The sequence below is a fragment of the Bufo bufo genome, chromosome 6 (genome assembly GCF_905171765.1).
Source record: "Bufo bufo chromosome 6, aBufBuf1.1, whole genome shotgun sequence".
In the NCBI taxonomy this organism is placed as follows: domain Eukaryota; kingdom Metazoa; phylum Chordata; class Amphibia; order Anura; family Bufonidae; genus Bufo; species Bufo bufo.
In genome coordinates, this window is record NC_053394.1 from 37,547,763 (window position 1) to 37,574,372 (window position 26,610).

At 45.9% G+C, this 26,610-nt stretch overlaps 1 protein-coding gene across 1 annotated transcript in view; it reads left to right on the forward strand.

Annotated features, from left to right (window-relative positions):
• LOC121003106 (canalicular multispecific organic anion transporter 1-like) overlaps positions 1-26,610 on the forward strand; it is a 198,950-nt gene that overhangs the window by 112,745 nt on the left and 59,595 nt on the right. The window contains exons 13-17 of the mRNA XM_040434685.1: positions 10,253-10,399; positions 13,279-13,363; positions 19,191-19,257; positions 19,658-19,784; positions 19,900-20,076. Coding sequence (XP_040290619.1) covers positions 10,253-10,399; positions 13,279-13,363; positions 19,191-19,257; positions 19,658-19,784; positions 19,900-20,076 — 603 coding nt within the window. The remainder of the gene's footprint in view (positions 1-10,252; positions 10,400-13,278; positions 13,364-19,190; positions 19,258-19,657; positions 19,785-19,899; positions 20,077-26,610) is intronic.

A 26,610-nucleotide genomic window follows, 5' to 3' on the forward strand; every position in this document is an offset into this window, starting at 1 on the left:
ATCTGGCTTCACGTCAGCAGAGAATCAGTCTTTTCATGCCATAGCAAAGAATCTGGCTTCATGTCAGCAGAGAATCAGTTTCTTCATGCCATAGCAGAGAATCTGGCTTCATATCAGCACAGAATCAGTCTTCATGTCATAGCAGAGAATCAGGCTTCACGTCACCCACCACTGGAACAGGCCACTGTCACACATTTAGGCCCCGGCACCCAGACAGAGGAGAGCGGTCCCGTAACAGAGAATCTGGCCTTATGTCAGCGCAGAAACTGTCTTCATGTCATAGCAGAGAATCAGGCTTCACGTCACCCACCACTGGAACAGGCCACTGTCACATATTTAGGCCCAGGCACCCAGGCAGAGGAGAGAGGTCCCGTAACAGAGAATCTGGCCTTATGTCAGCGCAGAATCTGTCTTCATGTCATAGCAGAGAATCAGGCTTCACGTCACCCACCACTGGAACAGGCCACTGTCACACATTTAGGCCCAGGCACCCAGGCAGAGGAGAGAGGTCCCGTAACAGAGAATCTGGCCTTATGTCAGCGCAGAATCTGTCTTCATGTCATAGCAGAGAATCAGGCTTCACGTCACCCACCACTGGAACAGGCCACTGTCACACATTTAGGCCCAGGCACCCAGGCAGAGGAGAGAGGTCCCGTAACAGAGAATCTGGCCTTATGTCAGCGCAGAATCTGTCTTCATGTCATAGCAGAGAATCAGGCTTCACGTCACCCACCACTGGAACAGGCCACTGTCACACATTTAGGCTCAGGCACCCAGGCAGAGGAGAGAGGTCCCGTAACAGAGAATCTGGCCTTATGTCAGCACAGAATCTGTCTTCATGTCATAGCAGAGAATCAGGCTTCACGTCACCCACCACTGGAACAGGCCACTGTCACATATTTAGGCCCAGGCACCCAGTCAGAGGATAGAGGTCGCGTAACAGAGAATCTGGCTTCATGTCAGCACAGAATAAGTCTTCATGTCATAGCAGAGAATCAGGCTTCATGTCACCCACCACTGGAACAGGCCACTGTCACATATTTAGGCCCAGGCACCCAGGCAGAGGAGAGAGGTCCCGTAACAGAGAATCTGGCCTTATGTCAGCGCAGAATCTGTCTTCATGTCATAGCAGAGAATCAGGCTTCACGTCACCCACCACTGGAACAGGCCACTGTCACATATTTAGGCCCAGGCACCCAGGCAGAGGAGAGAGGTCCCGTAACAGAGAATCTGGCCTTATGTCAGCGCAGAATCTGTCTTCATGTCATAGCAGAGAATCAGGCTTCACGTCACCCACCACTGGAACAGGCCACTGTCACACATTTAGGCCCAGGCACCCAGGCAGAGGAGAGAGGTCCCGTAACAGAGAATCTGGCCTTATGTCAGCGCAGAATCTGTCTTCATGTCATAGCAAAGTAATCAGGCTTCACGTCACCCACCACTGGAACAGGCCACTGTCACACATTTAGGCCCAGGCACCCAGGCAGAGGAGAGAGGTCCCGTAACAGAGAATCTGGCCTTATGTCAGCACAGAATCTGTCTTCATGTCATAGCAGAGAATCAGGCTTCACGTCACCCACTACTGGAACAGGCCACTGTCACACATTTAGGCCCAGGCACCCAGGCAGAGGAGAGAGGTCGCGTAACAGAGAATCTGGCTTCATGTCAGCACAGAATAAGTCTTCATGTCATAGCAGAGAATCAGGCTTCACGTCACCCACCACTGGAACAGGCCACTGTCACACATTTAGGCCCCGGCACCCAGACAGAGGAGAGGTTCATTCAACTTTCGGTTGCCCTGCAATATAATGGTAAAATGAAATTAAAAATAGTATTGAATGAGGAAGTGCCCTGGAGTAGAATAATATATTGTTAAGGGGAGGTAGTTAATATCTAATCTGCACAAGGGATGGACAGGTCCTGTGGGATCCATGCCTGGTTCATTTTTATGAACGTCAGCTTGTCCACATTGGCTGTAGACAGGCGGCTGCGTTTGTCTGTAATGACGCCCCCTGCCGTGCTGAATACACGTTCAGACAAAACGCTGGCCGCCGGGCAGGCCAGCACCTCCAAGGCATAAAAGGCTAGCTCTGGCCACGTGGACAATTTGGAGACCCAGAAGTTGAATGGGGCCGAACCATCAGTCAGTACGTGGAGGGGTGTGCACAGGTACTGTTCCACCATGTTAGTGAAATGTTGCCTCCTGCTAACACGTTCCGTATCAGGTGGTGGTGCACTTAGCTGTGGCGTGTTGACAAAACTTTTCCACATCTCTGCCATGCTAACCCTGCCCTCAGAGGAGCTGGCCGTGACACAGCTGCGTTGGCGACCTCTTGCTCCTCCTCTGCCTTCGCCTTGGGCTTCCACTGGTTCCCCTGTGACATTTGGGAATGCTCTCAGTAGCGCGTCTACCAACGTGCGCTTGTACTCGCGCATCTTCCTATCACGCTCCAGTGTAGGAAGTAAGGTGGGCACATTGTCTTTGTACCGGGGATCCAGCAGGGTGGCAACCCAGTAGTCCGCACACGTTAAAATGTGGGCAACTCTGCTGTCGTTGCGCAGGCACTGCAGCATGTAGTCGCTCATGTGTGCCAGGCTGCCCAGAGGTAAGGACAAGCTGTCCTCTGTGGGAGGCGTATCGTCATCGTCCTGAGTTTCCCCCCAGCCACGCACCAGTGATGGGCCCGAGCTGCTTTGGGTGCCACCCCGCTGTGAACATGCTTTATCCTCATCCTCCTCCACCTCCTCCTCATCCTCGTCCTCCTCGTCCTCCAGTAGTGGGCTCTGTCTGGCCACATTTGTACCTGGCCTCTGGTGTTGCAAAAAACCTCCCTCTGAGTCACTTCGAAGAGACTGGCCTGAAAGTGCTAAAAATGACCCCTCTTCCTCCTCTTCCTCCTGGGCCACCTCCTCTTCCATCATCGCCCTAAGTGTTTTCTCAAGGAGACATAGAAGTGGTATTGTAACGCTGATAACGGCGTCATCGCCACTGGCCATGTTGGTGGAGTACTCGAAACAACGCAACAGGGCACACAGGTCTCGCATGGAGGCCCAGTCATTGGTGGTGAAGTGGGTCTGATCCGCAGTGCGACTGACCCGTGCGTGCTGCAGCTGAAACTCCACTATGGCCTGCTGCTGCTCGCACAGTCTGTCCAGCATATGCAAGGTGGAGTTCCACCTGGTGGGTACGTCGCATATGATGCGGTGAGCGGGAAGGCCGAAGTTACGCTGTAGCGCAGACAGGCGAGCAGCGGCAGGGTGTGAACGCCGGAAGCGCGAACAGACGGCACGCACTTTATGCAGCAGCTCTGACATGTCGGGGTAGTTGCGAATGAACTTCTGCACCACCAAATTCAGCACATGCGCCAGGCAAGGGATGTGCGTCAAACCGGCTAGTCCCAGAGCTGCAACGAGATTTCGCCCATTATCGCACACCACCAGGTCGGGCTTGAGGCTCACCGGCAGCAACCACTCGTCGGTCTGTTGTTCTATACCCCGCCACAACTCCTGTGCGGTGTGGGGCCTGTCCCCCAAACATATGAGTTTCAGAATGGCCTGCTGACGTTTACCCCGGGCTGTGCTGAAGTTGGTGGTGAAGGTGTGTGGCTGACTGGATGAGCAGGTGGAAGAAGAGGAGGAGGAAGCTGAGTAGGAGGAGGAGGAGACAGGAGGCAAAGAATGTTGCCCTGCGATCCTTGGCGGCGGAAGGACGTGCGCCAAACAGCTCTCCGCCTGGGGCCCAGCCGCCACTACATTTACCCAGTGTGCAGTTAGGGAGATATAGCGTCCCTGGCCGTGCTTACTGGTCCACGTATCTGTGGTTAGGTGGACCTTGCCACAGATGGCGTTGCGCAGTGCACACTTGATTTTATCGGACACTTGTTTGTGCAGGGAAGGCACGGCTCTCTTGGAGAAGTAGTGGCGGCTGGGAACAACATACTGTGGGACAGCAAGTGACATGAGCTGTTTGAAGCTGTGTGTGTCCACTAGCCTAAATGACAGCATTTCATAGGCCAGTAGTTTAGAAATGCTGGCATTCAGGGCCAGGGATCGAGGGTGGCTAGGTGGGAATTTAAGCTTTTTCTCAAATGTTTGTGAGATGGAGAGCTGAACGCTGCCGTGTGACATGGTTGAGATGCTTGGTGACGCAGGTGGTGGTGTTGGTGGTACATCCCATGTTTGCTGGGCGGCAGGTGCCAACGTTCCTCCAGAGGCAGAGGAAGAGGCCGAGGCGGCGGCAGCAGCAGTAGAAGAGGCCGAGGCCCGCGGCAGCAGCAGAAGAGGCCGAGGCGGCAGCAGCAGAATAGGTAGCAGGGGGAGCCTGAGTGACTTCCTTGTTTTTAAGGTGTTTACTCCACTGCAGTTCATGCTTTGCATGCAGGTGCCTGGTCATGCAGGTTGTACTAAGGTTCGGAACGTTAATGCCTCGCTTCAGGCTCTGATGGCACAGCGTGCAAACCACTCGGGTCTTGTCGTCAGCACATTGTTTGAAGAAGTGCCATGCCAGGGAACTCCTTGAAGCTGCCTTTGGGGTGCTCGGTCCCAGATGGCGGCGGTCAGTAGCAGGCGGAGTCTCTTGGCGGCGGGTGTTCTGATTTTGCCCACTGCTCCCTCTTTTGCTACGCTGTTGGCTCGGTCTCACCACTGCCTCTTCCTCCGAACTGTGAAAGTCAGTGGCACGACCTTCATTCCATGTGGGGTCTAGGACCTCATCGTCCCCTGCATCGTCTTCCACCCAGTCTTGATCCCTGACCTCCTGTTCAGTCTGCACACTGCAGAAAGACGCAGCAGTTGGCACCTGTGTTTCGTCATCATCAGAGACGTGCTGAGGTGGTATTCCCATGTCCTCATCATCAGGAAAAATAAGTGGTTGTGCGTTAGTGCATTCTATCTTTTCCACCCCTGGGGAAGGGCTAGGTGGATGCCCTTGGGAAACCCTGGCAGCAGAGTCTTCAAACAGCATAAGAGACTGCTGCATAACTTGAGGCTCAAACAGTTTCCCTGATATGCATGGGGGTGATGTGACAGACCGATGGGCTTGGTTTTCATGCGCCATCTGTGCGCTTTCTGCAGAAGACTGGGTGGGAGATAATGTGAACGTGCTGGATCCACTGTCGGCCACCCAATTGACTAATGCCTGTACCTGCTCAGGCCTTACCATCCTTAGAACGGCATTGGGCCCCACCAAATATCGCTGTAAATTCTGCTGGCTACTGGGACCTGAGGTAGTTGGTTCACTAGGACGTGTGGCTGTGGCAGAACGGCCACGTCCTCTCCCAGCACCAGAGGGTCCACTAACACCACCACGACCATGTCCACGTCCGCGTCCCTTATTAGATGTTTTCCTCATTGTTCCCGTTCACCACAATTTTGAGAATGGCAAATTTGGGAATAGTTTTTCAACCCAGAACAAAAAATGTGCTTTTACGGTCACTACAAATAACTTGACCAGCTAAAACAGTACAGATTTGGTTGAATAGAAATGTCAGGCCTGTTTTTTTTGCGCTGTGTGACAGGTATAGGTTTAATCACAGAATCAGACTTCTATCTGCACGGTAGCGTGTGTCTTAAGTTTTTCTGAATGACACTATCAGCACCTTCAATGTAAGATATCCTTTTTGGGATAGATTTCAAGTAGGCCTCATATACCAGAAACTAGTTATTTTGAGAATGGCAAATTTGGGAATAGTTTTTAAACCCAGAACAAAAAATGTGCTTTTACGGTCACTACAAATAACTTGACCAGCTAAAACAGTACAGATTTGGTTGAATAGAAATGTCAGGCCTGTTTTTTTTTTGCGCTGTGTGACAGGTATAGGTTTAATCACAGAATTAGACTTCTATCTGCACGGTAGCGTGTGTCTTAGGTTTTTCTGAATGACACTATCAGCACCTTCAATGTAAGATATCCTTTTTGGGATAGATTTCAAGTAGGCCTCATATAACAGAAACTAGTTATTTTGAGAATGGCAAATTTGGGAATAGTTTTTCAACCCAGAACAAAAAATGTGCTTTTACGGTCACTACAAATAACTTGACCAGCTAAAACAGTACAGATTTGGTTGAATAGAAATGTCAGGCCTGTTTTTTTTTGCGCTGTGTGACAGGTATAGGTTTAATCACAGAATTAGACTTCTATCTGCACGGTAGCGTGTGTCTTAGGTTTTTCTGAATGACACTATCAGCACCTTCAATGTAAGATATCCTTTTTGGGATAGATTTCAAGTAGGCCTCATATACCAAAAACTAGTTATTTTGAGAATAGCAAATTTGGGAATAGTTTTTAAACCCAGAACAAAAAATGTGCTTTTACGGTCACTACAAATAACTTGACCAGCTAAAACAGTACAGATTTGGTTGAATAGAAATGTCAGGCCTGTTTTTTTTTTGCGCTGTGTGACAGGTATAGGTTTAATCACAGAATTAGACTTCTATCTGCACGGTAGCGTGTGTCTTAGGTTTTTCTGAATGACACTATCAGCACCTTCAATGTAAGATATCCTTTTTGGGATAGATTTCAAGTAGGCCTCATATACCAGAAACTAGTTATTTTGAGAATGGCAAATTTGGGAATAGTTTTTCAACCCAGAACAAAAAATTTGCTTTTACGGTCACTACAAATAACTTGACCAGCTAAAACAGTACAGATTTGGTTGAATAGAAATGTCAGGCCTGTTTTTTTTTGCGCTGTGTGACAGGTATAGGTTTAATCACAGAATTAGACTTCTATCTGCACGGTAGCGTGTGTCTTAGGTTTTTCTGAATGACACTATCAGCACCTTCAATGTAAGATATCCTTTTTGGGATAAATTTCAAGTAGGCCTCATATACCAGAAACTAGTTATTTTGAGAATGGCAAATTAGGGAATAGTTTTTCAACCCAGAACAAAAAATGTGCTTTTACGGTCACTACAAATAACTTGACCAGCTAAAACAGTACAGATTTGGTTGAATAGAAATGTCAGGCCTGTTTTTTTTTTGCGCTGTGTGACAGGTATAGGTTTTATCACAGAATTAGACTTCTATCTGCACGGTAGCGTGTGTCTTAGGTTTTTCTGAATGACACTATCAGCATCTTCAATGTAAGATATCCTTTTTGGGATAGATTTCAAGTAGGCCTCATATACCAGAAACTAGTTATTTTGAGAATAGCAAATTTGGGAATAGTTTTTAAACCCAGAACAAAAAATGTGCTTTTACGGTCACTACAAATAACTTGACCAGCTAAAACAGTACAGATTTGGTTGAATAGAAATGTCAGGACTGTTTTTTTTTTGCGCTGTGTGACAGGTATAGGTTTAATCACAGAATTAGACTTCTATCTGCACGGTAGCGTGTGTCTTAGGTTTTTCTGAATGACACTATCAGCACCTTCAATGTAAGATATCCTTTTTGGGATAGATTTCAAGTAGGCCTCATATACCAGAAACTAGTTATTTTGAGAATGGCAAATTTGGGAATAGTTTTTCAACCCAGAACAAAAAATTTGCTTTTACGGTCACTACAAATAATTTGACCAGCTAAAACAGTACAGATTTGGTTGAATAGAAATGTCAGGCCTGTTTTTTTTGCGCTGTGTGACAGGTATAGGTTTAATCACAGAATTAGACTTCTATCTGCACGGTAGCGTGTGTCTTAGGTTTTTCTGAATGACACTATCAGCACCTTCAATGTAAGATATCCTTTTTGGGATAAATTTCAAGTAGGCCTCATATACCAGAAACTAGTTATTTTGAGAATGGCAAATTAGGGAATAGTTTTTCAACCCAGAACAAAAAATGTGCTTTTACGGTCACTACAAATAACTTGACCAGCTAAAACAGTACAGATTTGGTTGAATAGAAATGTCAGGCCTGTTTTTTTTTTGCGCTGTGTGACAGGTATAGGTTTTATCACAGAATTAGACTTCTATCTGCACGGTAGCATGTGTCTTAGGTTTTTCTGAATGACACTATCAGCACCTTCAATGTAAGATATCCTTTTTGGGATAGATTTCAAGTAGGCCTCATATACCAGAAACTAGTTATTTTGAGAATAGCAAATTTGGGAATAGTTTTTAAACCCAGAACAAAAAATGTGCTTTTACGGTCACTACAAATAACTTGACCAGCTAAAACAGTACAGATTTGGTTAAATAGAAATGTCAGGCCTGTTTTTTTTTTGCGCTGTGTGACAGGTATAGGTTTAATCACAGAATTAGACTTCTATCTGCATGGTAGCGTGTGTCTTAGGTTTTTCTGAATGACACTATCAGCACCTTCAATGTAAGATATCCTTTTTGGGATAGATTTCAAGTAGGCCTCATATACCAGAAACTAGTTATTTTGAGAATGGCAAATTTGGGAATAGTTTTTCAACCCAGAACAAAAAATTTGCTTTTACGGTCACTACAAATAATTTGACCAGCTAAAACAGTACAGATTTGGTTGAATAGAAATGTCAGGCCTGTTTTTTTTGCGCTGTGTGACAGGTATAGGTTTAATCACAGAATTAGACTTCTATCTGCACGGTAGCGTGTGTCTTAGGTTTTTCTGAATGACACTATCAGCACCTTCAATGTAAGATATCCTTTTTGGGATAAATTTCAAGTAGGCCTCATATACCAGAAACTAGTTATTTTGAGAATGGCAAATTAGGGAATAGTTTTTCAACCCAGAACAAAAAATGTGCTTTTACGGTCACTACAAATAACTTGACCAGCTAAAACAGTACAGATTTGGTTGAATAGAAATGTCAGGCCTGTTTTTTTTTTTGCGCTGTGTGACAGGTATAGGTTTTATCACAGAATTAGACTTCTATCGGCATGGTAGCGTGTGTCTTAGGTTTTTCTGAATGACACTATCAGCACCTTCAATGTAAGATATCTTTTTTGGGATAGATTTCAAGTAGGCCTCATATACCAGAAACTAGTTATTTTGAGAATGGCAAATTAGGGAATAGTTTTTCAACCCAGAACAAAAAATGTGCTTTTACGGTCACTACAAATAACTTGACCAGCTAAAACAGTACAGATTTGGTTGAATAGAAATGTCAGGTCTATTTTTTAGGCGCTGGGTGACACAGGCTCAACTTGCCCCTGATGTAGTATATGGCCAAAAAATAACCACACTGTTGATGGTTAAATGCACTTGGGTGACACAGGCTCAACCTGCACCAGATGTAGTATATGGCCAAAAAATAACCAGACTGTTGATGGTTAAATGCACTTCGGTGACACAGGCTCAGCCTGCAGCTGATGTAGTATATGGCCAAAAAATAACCAGACTGTTGATGGTTAAATGCACTTGGGTGACACAGGCTCAGCCTGCAGCTGATGTAGGATATAGCACAAAATAACCACACTATTGATGGTTAAATACACTTGGTGATAGCTTGTGCTGGAGCACCACAAGCCACAAAATGGCCGCCGATCACCCCAGAAAAAAAGTGATCTAAAAACGCTCTGGGCAGCCTAAAAACACTGAGCAATTGAATAGAAGCACTTCAATGATCCACAGCTGCAGATCGATCACAGAATGAAGTCTTTTGGAGGAGTTAATCTGCCTAATCTCGCCCTAACGTCGCAGCTGCAACCTCTCCCTATGCTTGAATCAGCAGAGTGACGTGCAGCGCTACGTGACCCAAGCTTATATAGAGGCTGGGTCACATGCTGCACTGGCCAATCACAGCCATGCCAATAGTAGGCAAGGCTGTGATGGCCTCTTGGGGCAAGTAGTATGACGCTTGTTGATTGGCTGCTTTGCAGCCTTTCAAAAAGCGCCAAGAAAGCGCCGAACACCGAACCCGAACCCGGACTTTTACGAAAATGTTCGGGTTCGGGTCCGTGTCACGGACACCCCAAAATTCGGTACGAACCGGAACTATACAGTTCGGGTTCGCTCATCCCTAGTTCTGAAAAAAAATCAAAGGTGAGACCTGATTGGTTGCTATGTGCAACTAAGACATTTTTCCTATTAGACAGTTCTAAATAAGGCCCATAGTCTTTTCTTTCATTGTCGGTAACATGACAAATTAAATGTTATCTGACAGGTTGCTATGGACAACTGTGCCATTTCCCACATAGGCCTCTTTGAAGTTACAGGCTTGTCTCCCATAGCAACCAATCACAGTACAGCTTTTATTTTACGAAGGCAGTTTAAGAAATGAAAGCTGATCTTTGATTGGTTGCTGTGCGCAACAAAGACAGTCTTCATTTTACACAGTTTTGCGAAATCTGCCTAAACTACTATGATGCTGTTTCTTTTTTTTGCAGGTGTCAGTGGCCAGTTTTGCGGTTTACGTCGTGGTTGATCCAAAAAATGTGCTTGATGCAAGGACAGCCTTCACATCCATCTCCCTGTTTAACATCCTCCGTTTCCCCCTCTCCATGTTGCCTATGCTTATAGCTAGAATGGTTCAGGTAAGTAAAAGATCTTCTATATACATCTATCGTTTTAGGTCTTATTCAGACAAATATAATGTACATATGTGTGGACGCAGGCTGCACACGGACCCATCGTGGTGCCATCCATACCTCCTTCCAAGGGTCCTTGCATAGAAATTCAGGGCGTGCACTATTCTGCTCCATTTCTCATGGCCCTGGAGACCATTGGGTGTCGGGTCTGTGTCCTACATTTGTAACACCCCAAAGTGGTGTTACCACTTCTGCACCTTGCTACTGTCTTTATTGGTCTAACCTCATGTCATCTTATGCATTTATTCCAGGTCCTCCACACTGTGCATTCCTAATGTTATGTAACTGTTTATAACATGTAATGTGCCTGGTTCACCAGCAGGTGGCAGCAAACACGACAGAGCTATACTTAGATAGAGTGGAACTTTCCATTCCATTCTAACCACCCTCTGTAGTGGGGGTGGGCTAGCCCTACTTCCTGCAGGAAGGATGAGGCAGAAGTTCTAGTTAGTCTAGCTTACTTCCTGCTAGGGGAAAGGTGTGCAGGGGCACGTCTCTGCTGGATGTGCCCACGCCAGCCAGAGCACCCTAAGCTCTGCTGGCCATTGAGGCCAAAGCTTTACGCCTCAGGAGCCAGGAGGAAAGTTCCCTGTCATAACCTAGAGTCAGACTACAAAGTGAAGTGCAGCATACAGAAGAAGCTAAGTTATACAGCCAGCCTGTCAGTACGGCAGAGTCAGAGAGAAACAGATATAGCAGAGTGGAGTTTGCCTGCCAGTTTCATGCTAAAGCCTGCCGGAACCAAGGCAAAGCTTGTAAACCATTTTGGAGAACGTTTAGGCAGAGTAAAGCTGCCATTGAACTTCATCTCAAGGTCTGGACTGAAGTTAGTCTTTTATCCCTCAATTATTCCCCCTATTTGTTGCTTCTGAGTCAAAGCCTGGGGTCCAGCCACATCCAGGTAGGAGCACTGTGACACATAAATAGGCATTTTAGACCACCCTATACCACTCGACATTTTTACTACACCTGGGACGCGCGCGTTATATAGAGCAGTGGTCCCCAACCTGCACCAAGGACCAGTTTCATGCAAGACAATTTTCCCAGGGACTGGGTGGGAGAGGGGGTTCTGGGGCGGGGCTTAGTGGTGGGCGTGGCTTAGGGATTTAATTTTTATTTTTCTGTTACGGCGCTCACTACATAGGAATTTTTTAAAAATATTTTAATAGTTTGGACTTTTCAGACATGGAGATATGTAATATGTTTATTTATTTATTGTTTATATATTTTATATGTAATATTGGAAAAGGGGATGATTTATACTTAATATTTTGGTGTTTTTTTAAACTTTTTTTTTACTTTTTATTTAATAATTATTTCCCCCCTTAGGGGCTAGAACCTGGGATCTTTTCATCCCTTGTCCTACTCACCCTAATAGAGCTGTATTAGGGTAAATAGGACTTTACACTGTCCCTGCTGCCCTGTGCATAGTACACACAGCAGCAGGGAGAATACCATGGCAGCCAGGGCTTCAGTAGTGTCCTGGCTGCCATGGAAACCAATCAGAGCCCCAGGATTACACTGCTGGGGCTCGGATGAGAATCTGCCACTCCCACCAATGATTTTAATACTGGTGGGGGGTGCACTGCGCCACCAATGTTTTTAATACTAGGGGGGGTGCACTGCGCCACCAATGATAATTAACCTTTAATACAGATACAGGAGGCAGGTGCGGCAGAATCATATAGCCGGCACCCGACCTCTGACAGGGAGCTGCGATCAGCGGCAGTTAATCCCTCAAATGCCGCACCCGCCTCCTGTATCTGTAAGAGGACCTTTCATGGGTCTGTGGCCACTGTGCCACCAATGATAATTAACCAGAGGACCTTTCATGGGTCCGGACTTTATTAACTAAGTAGCAAGACATGTAGAGCGGCACCCAGGGATCTCCCTGCACTTACTATTATATCTGGGCGCTGCTTCCTTCGCCTGCTGTGGCCCCCATTACCATCTCCCTCGCTGTATGCTAATTACCACTATTGGAACACCAGGAAGGAGACATCAGCTTTTCTCCCTGGCGTTCCTTCTCCCTGGCTGTAGCGCTGTCCAATCGCAGTGCAGAGCGTCACAGCCAGGGAGAAGGTGAGTTTTTTTTTCTCCCTGGCTGTGACGCTCTGCACAGTGATTGGACAGCGCTACAGCCAGGGAGAAGGAACGCCAGGGAGAAAAGCTGATGTCTCCTCCCTAGTGTTCTGATAGTAGTAATTAGCATGCAGCGTGGGAGAATGTAATGGGGGCCACAGCGGGCGAACGGAGCGGCGCCCAGGAATAATAGTAAGTGCAGGGATATCCCTGGTTGCCGCTCTGCATGTCTTGCTACTTAGTTAATAAAGTCCGGACCCATGAAAGGTCCTCTGGTTAATTATCATTGGTGGCACGGTGGCCACAGTCCCTCCCCTCCTCTGGCGTCTCCGCTCCTCTGTATTGCCATGGCCCGGCAAACAATCTTCCAGGGCCCGGTCCTGAGCCGCGGCCCTTACAGTTGGGGACCACTGATATAGAGGACCCTAGGGATAGGCGCTAGTTGCACATTGACATAGAGACCTATTGTCATATTGAAAATGCACCTATGTGTTGCAGCTGCAACATGGATACCAGACGTGCAGAATACACGCATGACCAGGTTGGGGAAGACCGTAAAAGTTATGTCTGGATCCTCTGCTCAACTTGTCTTTACTGAGGGGATGTGGGCCACCCCTGGGCAGTGGCTCTTGGGCACTGCTCAAATGGTCAGTTTTTAACTTTACTAAGAACGTAACTATAGTTGTACTGTGTGTAACCACTGTGTATATAACGGTCTTCTAATGACTCTTTTCAATTTCCAGACAAACGTATCCTGTGCTCGCCTGGAGAAATACTTGGGAGGAGATGACTTGGATAACTCTGCTATAAGCAATGATCCCACTGTTGGTAAGAAGTAAACATCAAAGTCTCATCCATATTCATACATTTAAAGTGGTAGCCCAGTGGTTCCAAATCTTGATTTTTTAAGATCGGTGTGTTCTACTCCAGTCTTCATATGCCCTTACCGCCAGAGTATGCATTCATGACAACATGCAGTCCATGTGCCTGATTGAAATCTATGCCAGCTCGTAGTTGGCGTAGATTTCAGTCATAGTTTATGCCAGTTTCTAACATAAATGATGATAAATATGCTGTGGCTGATGGACCCACCCATTTACTCCCCTCGCCATGCCTCCTATTTGGAAACTAACAAGGGCAGCATAAAATCTCTAATTGCGACAAAATTTAGTCTCAGACCCCAAGTTTGTGACTGTTCTACGACAAAAAAAAATGGGAGTAAAGAGGAGATAAATTTCCTCCTCCTAAATTCCCACTACATTGGTCTTATGAATTGCAAGTAGATGTCACTACTATAGTCCAGTATTTATTTTGCAGCAGGGTTGTACATAGAAATCATAGGGCCCAATAGTAAAACTTAAGCTTGAAGGGGTTGGCCCAAGAACAACATTTATGCCTTCTCACAGACCACCCAAGCCAAATATCCATGCATAGACAGCTGTTTCGGTATGGAGACTTATGGGTAATGCTCCATGGGAAAAGAATATGCAAAGAGATATCTCCTAAGGAAAGAAAAACATCTCGCTAGCGCCACCTTGTAAAAGTGGCTTTCTAGGAGTCGAATTCCGGCTTGAATGCAGCTTAGGCAGCCTCCTGGGTATCCTTAAAGAGACCAGCTATGTATAGATATTTACTGGAAGTTAGTTAAAAAGTCGGATTTTGGAGCCATTTCTGCAGCGAGCCGGACCGCAGGGGAAACGCGTGAGGTTCACGGTGGGCCGATGGGGGGTAGCAGTTAATTTGTACTCACGGTTAGAAGAGCCTCCCTGGGTCGGCAGTGCAGTGGATGGGAAGACAGCACAAAATCTTCCGGGGCACTCTTGGTTACAGGAAACACCAGCCAGATGGAACTTGAGGTGCCCTTGATGGTGGTGGTGTTTAGGGTGCTTGTGGCGGCTGGGCCCCTGATTCGAGACACCAGCACCGTTAAGTGCAAATGTTGGTGGTAGTAGTAATGATGATATAGAATAAGGAGATTAGAGCTTTTAGCAAACTCCCAGTACTTTACTGAAGCTGTTCCACAGATCATTAATGTATGCAAAAGTCCTTTACGTCAAGGCAGCTTTTACAGTACTTTACATTAGTTCCTAGAAGTTGCATAAGGAATAGTCCTCTATGGCATTAGTCGTTCTCTCTCTTATTTCTCCAGGCTGAAGGGATGAACTATCTCTGCTGTCCAGTATAATCCTATACTTCTGTATCCTCTTCTAGGAATACTATACTCTGACAAATGGCCTTTTTGTCTTTAATTATGGTGGGTAGCTTGTAGCTTTGAATCTCTCCACCTGATGCAAAGGAGTCTGGAGTCCAATAAATGACAGTTACCTTCCTTTATCAATACTCTCATTCCCTCTCTGGGTTGCCTGGTTCTTCTATAATCTTTCCCTTCCATGGGCTGGTACATGGAACTAAGTATGGAGTTTGGATAACTCTCCCAAAATGGCTGCTGAGGTTCAGCTTGTCCTCAGACATCACACACTGACCTTCTTCTTCCTGCACTGTGCACTGAGTGTAGGCCGGAGTTAGCCCTGGGAGGCTTGTTGGCACCTCTCCCTCCCTATGCAACTTTATGAGAACACATTTACAAGCACAATTTACATAAAAAACAATCACAACATTAAGCAGGGTGTTTCAGGACACTGCATTTCCGCAAGAGATGATTCTCTTCCTTGGGAAATATCTCTTTGCATATTCTTTTCCCATGGAGCATTGCCAATAACTTCCATACAATGGAGCACTACCAGTAAGTTTCCTTAGATATCTGGTCTCCTTAAGGAGAACCAGCACTCTGCCTAATCCACAAGTTAAAAAAAAAAAAAAATTCAGAAATATCAACAGGGAGCTTTTACTAAGTTTTGCTATGGGGCCCTGTGATATCTGATGTGCCCCAGAGCTCACTTTACCCTCGTTTGTATGTTGGAAAAAGTGGCGCAGATACTTCTGAATACCAATTTTTTAAATGTATTTATGGAATAGAACTGGCTTAATAAGTAAATTGATAAATCCCAGAGTTCCCTGAGATGCGCAATCAGTTTCCTTCTACCTTTATGACCCAGATAACATATAACCAGATCACTTTGGGCTTCAGGACATTCCTGAAACTGGGTCCTCTGCCCCGAGACATTACTTGGCTGGAGAGCCTATACACAGCTCGCTCTCCAGCTTGTCTCCAAGATATACAAGGAGCTGGTTGCGCCTCCCCGGAACCCCCACCCCCCTCCTCCCGTTGCCATATATCAAAGCCTGGGAACAGGAACTGGGCCAAACGCTTGATTCTAGCAAAATCACACAAATTTACAAACATAGCTGTGGCCCCTCCAGATGCATCACACTACAGGAAATTAACTACAAATGGACATCCCGCTAGTATAAAACCCCTGTTGTCCTTCATAGAATCAACGCATCTATCCCCAACTTTTGCTGGCGCTGTTCTTCGCATGTGGGTACTTATACCCACATTTGGTGGGATTGCGACCTTATTAAATCATTCTGGAAGAGAATAGGGGATCTTATAGCACAAATTTGCCCTGGGGCCCCACACCTGACCCCAAGAATCATTTTTCTTGGCATCCCTCCGACATTCCCTCCTCGCTTTAACAGACACCTTTGGGCCACGTTAGTGGTTGATGCAAAAGCACTGATACCCCTGCATTGGAAAGACACTATTGCGCCATCGGTTTCTCAATGGATCTCCAAAGTGGCTCAAATCTCCCGTATACAGGGAGTGCAGAATTATTAGGCAAGTTGTATTTTTGAGGATTCATTTTATTATTGAACAACAACCATGTTCTCAATGAACCCAAAAAACTCATTAATATCAAAGCTGAATATTTTTGGAAGTAGTTTTTAGTTTGTTTTTAGTTTTAGCTATTTTAGGGGGATATCTGTGTGTGCAGGTGACTATTACTGTGCATAATTATTAGGCAACTTAACAAAAAACAAATATATACCCATTTCAATTATTTATTTTTACCAGTGAAACCAATATAACATCTCAACATTCACAAATATACATTTCTGACATTCAAAAACAAAACAAAAACAAATCAGTGACCAATATAGCCACCTTTCTTTGCAAGGACACTCAAAAGCCTGCCATCCATGGATTCTGTCAGTGTTTTGATCTGTTCACCATCAACATTGCGTGCAGCAGCAACCACAGCCTCCCAGACACTGTTCAGAGAGGTGTACTGTTTTCCCTCCTTGTAAATCTCACATTTGATGATGGACCACAGGTTCTCAATGGGGTTCAGATCAGGTGAACAAGGAGGCCATGTCATTAGATTTTCTTCTTTTATACCCTTTCTTGCCAGCCACGCTGTGGAGTACTTGGACGCGTGTGATGGAGCATTGTCCTGCATGAAAATCATGTTTTTCTTGAAGGATGCAGACTTCTTCCTGTACCACTGCTTGAAGAAGGTGTCTTCCAGAAACTGGCAGTAGGACTGGGAGTTGAGCTTGACTCCATCCTCAACCCGAAAAGACCCCACAAGCTCATCTTTGATGATACCAGCCCAAACCAGTACTCCACCTCCACCTTGATGGCGTCTGAGTCGGACTGGAGCTCTCTGCCCTTTACCAATCCAGCCACGGGCCCATCCATCTGGCCCATCAAGACTCACTCTCATTTCATCAGTCCATAAAACCTTAGAAAAATCAGTCTTGAGATATTTCTTGGCCCAGTCTTGACGTTTCAGCTTGTGTGTCTTGTTCAGTGGTGGTCGTCTTTCAGCCTTTCTTACCTTGGCCATGTCTCTGAGTATTGCACACCTTGTGCTTTTGGGCACTCCAGTGATGTTGCAGCTCTGAAATATGGCCAAACTGGTGGCAAGTGGCATCTTGGCAGCTGCACGCTTGACTTTTCTCAGTTCATGGGCAGTTATTTTGCGCCTTGGTTTTTCCACACGCTTCTTGCGACCCTGTTGATTATTTTGAATGAAACGCTTGATTGTTCGATGATCACGCTTCAGAAGCTTTGCAATTTTAAGAGTGCTGCATCCCTCTGCAAGATATCTCACTATTTTTGACTTTTCTGAGCCTGTCAAGTCCTTCTTTTGACCCATTTTGCCAAAGGAAAGGAAGTTGCCTAATAATTATGCACACCTAATATAGGGTGTTGATGTCATTAGACCACACCCCTTCTCATTACAGAGATGCACATCACCTAATATGCTTAATTGGTAGTAGGCTTTCGAGCCTATACAGCTTGGAGTAAGACAACATGCATAAAGAGGATGATGTGGTCAAAATACTCATTTGCCTAATAATTCTGCACGCAGTGTAGAGGAGCTTTGTTTCATAGCTTTAAGTTCCACAGACTTTGGTAGCCATGGAGTGACTTTATGTCAGTGCTAACCTCTGACCACTTGTCCGTACCCTAAATGTGACTGCTCGGGGAGATACGCGATGCGCCTCCCTGACGTGGACGCTGGTGGTTGCCCCTGGACCTCTTTGCTGCCTTTGTTATACTTACTTTTGCTATTTTTGTTATAATTGTGCTCTATTCAACTCTTGGGTGAGACATAATTGAAATATTAACACTTGTTTTTCCTGCTCGCCTGTTGGTTGGAAGGCAAACCTATTGTAGGCCAAAAAAAGGCCTCCGTTCAGTATGTTTTCATGTTGCTCTTAATGTATGAAACATGCAATTGCTTATATGCAAGGTATATGCAAACAATTTTAAAGCATCTTTAATTCTAAGTTCTGTTTTTTACATGTACCATGACCTTTTATAAATCCAATAAAAATAAATTTACAATTCATAAATTGATAAATCTACTCCATACAGCTCCAAACCCCCTGCTTCACTTTGTATTGTACATACTAAGACTCTGGTGGCCTGCAGCCACCTCTAGGGGGAGCTAGCTGTACAGCTGCTAGTGAACTTAGAGGAAGCTGTAAAAATCTCCGTTGTGACTCCCCTGAGGGGTGTCACGGATGAAGTTAGCAGATAGCTGGAACATATAAATAAACGAGCGACTGGCTTGATCCCAAACTAAGGAGCTTATAGGTGAGCCCTATAAAACCCTAAGAGCTCTCCCTTACTGCTATGCACATGCAAGGGTCTGTATGGTAAACGATTGCATGCCCGCGTACCTAATACTGTGTGACACCTGAAAACCCTATAATAGTGAGGGGACACGACCACCGGCTCCCTGCACTTAATACGGACGGAGTCAGGGTCACCTAGAATCAAGCCAGCAAGGAAACACAATAAAGTAAATGACTTATCTCAACAAACAGCAGAAGCAGCCTCCAGCAGTGAACACCTCATCCAGGAAGTAGTATAAACTGCAAAGTGAGGCAGTATGGGAGAGATTATAAAGGAAGACGATTAGTCAAAATAAGTGACACCTGGCAGAAGGAAAGGAGATGAGAAAGTGAAACCAAAACAAAGAACATCATACAAGAGGTAGAGAAGAACGTCTGCCAGATCTTCTCACAGAACTGGCGGTGACAAGTGGCAGCTGCAGGAAAATAATGTGACCCTGTGTCGGGACTCGGGAACTAGGAGAAGCTCAGCTTTCTGCCCCCCTCGAACCACAAGCCACATAGCAATTGCATCTATTTTAGGCACAACAGTTTTCCAGTCTAAGACTTGCTAGGTTTTATAGTGTTTTGGTTCATAATGTGAGACGTACCTTATCATTCACAGATGCTGCTATCCAGTTTTCTGATGCCACTTTTACCTGGGAGCCCGGTACATCTCCAGCAGTGAAGAAGTAAGGCGATATTGCATTTTGGCACTTTTATGTTGCCACAAACCAAAATAATAATAGTAGTAGTAGCATAATAATACAGCACATGGTACAGATATAAGAACCCAAGGTAGTGAGTTAGTGACACCTATCGCCTGTATTTCTACATTCATCTACCGATTGCTTAATGTTGTTGGACACCAGATTCTTGACGTCTAAGTGTAGTCATGTCAGCTGAGGTTTCAAGCTTTGCCAAGTGTACAGCTATTTTCAAGGTGGACAGGTCCTATATAAACTATCAATATCTGATAGGTGGACCACTGTAGTAGAAGTAGATGTTCCCCCTCTAGGCTTTGTATGGGTAAATTTGAGAATTTCGTACATGTCTACACCTCTGATGTTCATATGTGCTGTCTTCTTGCAGTGTCAACCTGAATATCAAGGAAGGTAACCTGGTTGCTGTAGTTGGTGGGGTTGGTTCTGGGAAATCGTCACTTGTTTCTTCGATGCTTGGAGAAATGGACCATGTCTATGGACACATCAACATAAAGGTATAACATCAACACTGTATTTTGTGAGTTCTATCTGTCTAAAATACTGCACATAGCTTTGTATAACATTATGGGTAATATAATGTCTTATTAGTAATGCAACTTTGTGTTTCAGGGTTCTGTGGCCTATGTTCCTCAACAAGCCTGGATCCAGAATGCCACGCTGAAAGATAACATCTTGTTTGGGTCACCTCTAGATGAGGCGAGATATCAGCGAGTTCTAGAAGCCTGCGCCTTGCTTCCTGATTTACAGATGCTGCCGGGAGGGGATATGTCTGAAATAGGAGAAAAGGTGATCCTATTAAGAAAAAGTGTTTTGCTTTATTGTTTCTGCACTGTATGGGTGGTGGCTTGCTTTTGGTACCATATAGTAATATGACTTGGGTGTTTAGGCCACTGTTTTGTATTCCATATAGAATGATTATATAGGCACTGTAGGCAGTATTATTTCAGCATTGTATTTGAGTGTTATTTAAACACTGAGCCACTTTAGTTTTAGGCATGATATAGAGGTGGCATTTATACACTGTGTAGGCAGTGGCAAAACTTAAATGGAGGCAGACCACTCAACTGCTATAGGGGCCTGGGGGACGGGACCCGGTGCTGAACACCTTCTCTTTCTAGTGTGCAAACACTGCATTTTCATGCAGCCACCACTAGGGACACATAATTACAGCTTCTATTTCAGTCAATTGTACCTGCATAACAGCTTTGTAGTAGATGGGAAGTTGAGATGAGTGAATTTTTCAAAAATAGCGTGAAATTCGCACTCCTTTTATACCGTTGTCAGCTTATTCCACAGATATCTACAGAAGCTGTTCTGTTACACGCTGATACAAGTAGAGCCCCTCCCCCCCCAACAGAGTGGAGAGGGTGTCAGCAGTAATCCATCAGAATTGCTAAGGCCAAAAAACCTGGAGTGGATCCAAAACAGAGATGACATGTGAATGGAATATTTGCATGTCTTCTGTGTTTTGTACCCACTCCTGCTTTTGGCTACCAAATCATGAGCCAATCCTGATGCAAAATAGGGACTATGTCATACAGGCCTTATGACTGCTCCAAAGACAGGATTCGTTGTGTGTCTCATTTTTCCATCCTTCTGAGAGATCAGAAGAAGGGTAAAATAAATGGTGATGTCAACAAGGCCAAACAGGGAAAATAGCATCTCCGTCATAGTGGTGATGTGGCAACAGAATGAGGAGTCCACGCAGTGGCCCAATCACAGAGTGGGGAGGTGGCAGTACCAGCACAAGATGGTGGGTGTCAGTAGGAGCACCTGGCAGCAGATGTGTGGCAGCAGGCAGGTGGCAGCATCAGAATAGTGGCTGAAGCAGGTAGCCAGGAGAAACGCAAGTGACTCGGAGGGACTCCCAGCCTCCATCTCCACTGCATACTGCCACAGTGTGTCTGGGTCATCTGCCCAGTCTTCCTCATCGCCCTGTAGCTCCTTCTCTCCTGTGACCTGTGCAGAAAAACCACCCATTTTGGTGTACATTGCTTGTGTGTGAATGTCCTCCTCCAGGTCAGCCCCACAGGGATTATGTAGCTGTGAGATGTAGGCGCCACGTCTCCTGTCCCCTGGCCAGCCAGATTTAGCAGCATCTGCTCCAGGACATGGATCAGTGGAATGACGTTGTTCATCCTGTAGTCCTGGCGACTGACAAATAAAGTGGCCTACTCAAAGGGCCTGAGCAAACAGCAGGTGTCATGCATGAGCTGCCACTGGCTAACGAAGTTACACAGTGGAGTACTCCTGTCCGCCTGTATCATCAAGAAATCGTTTATGGCCTTCCTCTGTTCATATAGTTGGTCCAACATATGGAGGGTGGGGTTCCAATGGGTTGAAACATTGCATATCAGCCGACGTTTGGCAACGCCCTTCTGCCTTTGTAGCTCAAGGAGGGTGTGCTTTGCAGTGTGAGAGTGGCTGAAGTGCATGCACAGTTTCCTGGCCATTTTCAGGATGTCTTGCAGATGGATGGAAGACTTCAGGAACTGCTTTACAACCGGACTAAACACGTGCCCATGCAGGGTGCATGGCTCAGCCCTCCTTGATGCAGCGCTGACACCATGTTCTTCCTGTTGTCGGTGACCATGGTTCCGATTTTCAGTTGGCGAGGAGAAAGCCAGGATTCGATTTCTTAATGGAGGACGCGGAGGCTCAACGCGTTTCGGGGTGTGCAAACCCCTTCATCAGGAGCAGGTATAGATAAAAAGATGCCTGTAATAATCGTTATTACAGGCATCTTTTTATCTGTACCTGCTCCTGATGAAGAGGTTTGCACACCCCGAAACGCGTTGAGCCTTTTATGCACTAATAAAGAAGCCAAAGCCTTCAACAACAACACTGAGGTGAAGTTCCCTTCTTTCCATCCTATTGGGCAACCATCAGTTTTGAAGACTCTACGGGCGCTCCTGGCTGGGGGGTTTTTGGTCCACGCTGGTGTCTTGAGTTTATCCAGCTGGCCACCCCCAGTGAAGTGAGTTATTAATAATAATAATTATTATCCTTGGCTATTTTAATATACCGTTATACGGCTATTTTATGTGACTATTTCCATCTATTAATTATAGGTACGCTATAGTGGTGTGTTCATCATTTACTCACCCCTCTACTTTTTAGTCACCCTAATTAGGGTGAACGTCTAAATGTTTATATAACCAATTATTTCTTTGATATGCACTTTGGGTTTTGGCGCTTCTCATAGGGGTGTAATCTCTTGGACTTGAAAAGTCTTTCTTGTTTACTAGACTGGAATAGTACATTCCAGCTAAGTTCCCCCCTCTTTGAGGAGGAGTGGATTGTTCCCATATCCTACCTCATGGGGAGGAGAGGAAGTTAAAGCGAACCTTTCACCTGCATTTCACTTAATAAACTATCAAAAGTACCTTATAGATCATCCTCATTGTGTTATCATACAGTCTTGTCCCGCTTTTCTGCCATGTATATGCATGAAAAAATCGCCTTATAAAGTACTCTTCTCCAGCTCCACAAGTCACGTTAGAAGTCAAGGGGGTAGCCCTTCCCTCACTCCAGGCTGTAACTCCCCTGCCCTAACCCCGCCTCTATGCAGTCTAATTGACACCCGGCTCAGTCGCCAGGACCGCGCTTGTACAGGCGGCGCATGCGCCGTCGGACTCAAGCGCGATCCTGTAACTGAATCACGCATGCGCCGTCCTCGATGCCTGCCTGTCTTCAAGATAGCCATCTAATTAAATCTGGGTTTGTCTATATATAGATAGATAGCCCCATGAAATATGCAGAGTTTTTAACATATAATACCTGCTGAATATGATAACAATGCTCCAGATGATCACTGGCTTGCGATCTGCAGCAAGTCAACAGTGATCACGTGGATGCATGGAGTGTGAAGATCGGGGCGCGCGCGCGTGAGGAAGAGAAGACAGGCAGGCATCGGGGACGGCGCATGAGCGATTCAGTTACAGGATCACGCTTGAGTCCAACGGCGCATGTGCGCCTGTACAAGCGCGGTCCCGGCGACTGAGCCGGGTGTCAATTAGACTGCATAGAGGCGGGGATAGGGCAGGGGAGTTACAGCCTGGAGTGAGGGAAGGGCTACCCCTTTGACTTCTAACGTGACTTGTGGAGCTGGAGAAGAGTACTTTATAAGGCGATTTTTTCATGTATATACATGGCAGAAAAGCGGGACAAGACTGTTTGATAACACAATGAGGATGATCTATAAGGTACTTTTGATAGTTTATTAAGTGAAATGCAGGTGAAAGGTTCGCTTTAAAGGGAATCTGTCACCTGCTTTTACCATTTTAAGCTGGCACCATCGCTATGTTCACTAAAGTACCTTATTTCCAGCAGTCTTCTTTTTACTGTATTTAGTTTTGTCCTTTTCATATAAAAGCGCTTTTTATGTTATGCTAATGAGGCTCCAAGGTGCCCAGAGGGGCGTTTTTTTCCCTCTCCGGTTCCCAGCGACGCCCCCCTGCAGTGCCCAAGAACGCCTCCTGATCCTGAAATAACCTCCCACAGCCCGGCAAACGGTTCCGCCCCCTCCCCACGTCATCGTCTACCTTATAGTAATGCCCCATCCTTCTTCCTGTCGGCAGCCAGAAAACTCGCGCAGGCGCAGTACCGCCTGCCGTCTGCGCGATCATCAACCTCCTCAGGGCAACAGCCTCAAAAGTCTCACTGGGCATGCGCCGAGCCCAGTGATGTAACCTGAGCGCTGTTGCCCTGAGGAAGTTGATGATCGCGCAGGCGGTACTGCGCCTGCGCGAGTTTTATGGCCGCTGACAGGAAGAAGGACGGGGCATTACTATAAGGTAGACGATGACGTGGGGAGGGGGCGGAACCATTTGCCGGGCTGTGGGAGGTAATTTTAGGATCAGGAGGCGTTCTCGGGCACTGCAGGGGGGTGTCGCTGGGCACCGGAGAGGGAAAAAAACGCCCCTCTGGGCACCTTGGAGCCTCATTAGCATAACATAAAAAGCGCTTTTATATCAAAAGGACAAAACGAAATACAGTAAAAAGAAGACTGCTGGAAATAAGGTACTTTAGTGAACATAGCGATGGTGCCAGCTTAAAATGGTAAAAGCAGGTGACAGATTCCCTCTAAGTTAGAGTGTGTTCCAGCCCCCTGCTAGGGGAAGGCTGTGTTGGTAGGAGCTCCTAGAAACAGGGATCCCAACCTTGGATCCAGCCTCGGCTGAGGCCAAGGATCACTCTTCCCAGCCTGAGTCATCTACCTCAGCTGGTGACAAAGCAAGCAGCACCTCCAGAACTACAAATCTCCAGGAAAAAGCCATTCCCTGCAGGCAGTCCTGTGAGTACTTATCCAGAGTCCAGGAGAAGCCAAATACCTCCTCAGCTAGTCAGGCTCACATCAAGAAGATAGACAGAGCAGAAGATATATACCTGCCAGATCCTCTAGGCATATGACAAGAAGCAGAATACATATTGATTCCTGCCACATATTGCCAATACCTGCTGGGACCCAAGACCTATGCTGTACCTGTATGGATTCAAGCTGCATTCAGTAAAGACAAGTTGGATTATATCACCAGTCTGGATCTCATTCATTCCTCAATTACTTCTACTAACCGCACTCATTTTATTGCATGTGAGCCAGGATCCAGGAGTCCAGCCGTACCAAGGTAGGAGACACTGTTGACATACACAGAGACATTATTCCCCCTCTGGCATTCCTCACCTGGTTCGTGAGCTATAACATCTTAAAGGGCCCTGTTACAGTACCTGGCCAAGCTGCAATTGGCGTCACGAACTAAAACCTATTAATATTGCGCCAGTGTGCAATTGCCCCAATCCGGCTTACTGCACATACAAGCTAGAAATACTGCAATAATATTCTGGGTTTAAAAAAACACCCATTTTTAGCAATACCCTACATCTGGTGCCTTTGCAGCATTTGTCAGTGTGTAAGACAAGCTTGCAATACTTCAATAATTTTTTGGTTTTAAAAAAACACCCATTTTAGGCAATACCCTACATCTGGTGCCTTTGCAGCATTTGTCAGTGTGAAAGACGAGCTTGAAAAAACACCAATTTTGGACAAAAAACTAAATTTGCAGCCTTTGCTGCATCTGTCAGTGTGAGATACACGTGTTAGATACTGGTGTTTTATTATGTTATTGAAAAAACATCCATTTTGGGCAAGATCCTAAATTTGAGAAATATGAGAAGAGTGTTGAATAAGGGAAGTGGCCCCGGTCGTGGTGCTTCTGGTGGAGCTCCTGTTGCAGCCATTTTGGGCAAAATATCGTTAATTTCTAATGATAATTTGTTTTCCCTTAGTCCTAACAGCAGCACAGATGGGGGTTAACTGCCCCTGTGGACTGGTAGGACCGGCGGAATTTTAATGAGCCCAAGAACCAATAAACGATCTACAGCTCCCTGAAAGGGAGGAGATCACCCCCCAGCCCACTGTGTTTTTAACAAGCATAATGTATTTAGGGTGGGATATTTGTGTGCTGCTGTTAGGACTAAGGGAAAACAAATTATCGTTAGAAATTAACGATTCCCTTACGTCCTCAACAGCAGCACAGATGGGGAGATAGCAAGAAGAATCCCCTAGGGAGGGTCCTCATGCCTGGCAGAACTAAGAACAGTCTGCCCAAAAGCCGAAAACTCTGCCATCCTAGCATCTATCCTATAATGGGAGATGAAGGTTGACTCAGAGCTCCAGGAGGCCGCCTTACAGATCAACTCTAAGGGGAGGAGTCTTCTCTCCGCAACCGAGGTGGAGACCGCCCTAGTAGAATGGGCCCTCACAAACTCAGGAGGATCTAAGGATTGGGAGACGAAAGCTTCCATAATGGCCTCCTTGATCCAGCGACTAATGGTGGCTTTAGACGCTTTACGGCCTTTAGACTTACCGGCAAACAGGATAAGAAGATTCTCATCTATCCTGAACTCACTAGATCTATCCACATAGATCTGGAGGCATCTTGAAATATCCAGCGAGTCTCTAGCTGGAGTATCAGAGGAGGAGGCTGTAAACAAAACTGGTAAAGATATTACCTGATTGATGTTCTGGAAAGTAGGCACCTTAGGCCTGAAGTAAGGTAAAAACTACAGGAGTACTCTATCCTGTAGAAAAATAATGTACGGGTGAATTGCGGAGAAAGCCTGCAATTCAGAAACTCTTTTGGCTGAAGCTATAGCCAGAAGAAAGACCATCTTTAAAGTCAAAAATTTAAAATTTACCTCCTCCAAGGGCTCGAAGGGGGGAGATGCTAGCCCCCTGAGCACTACTGAAAGATCCCACTGGGGGATAGGTTTCAGTATAGTAGGCTTTAGTCTTTCAGCTCCCTTCAGGAAGCGTTTGAT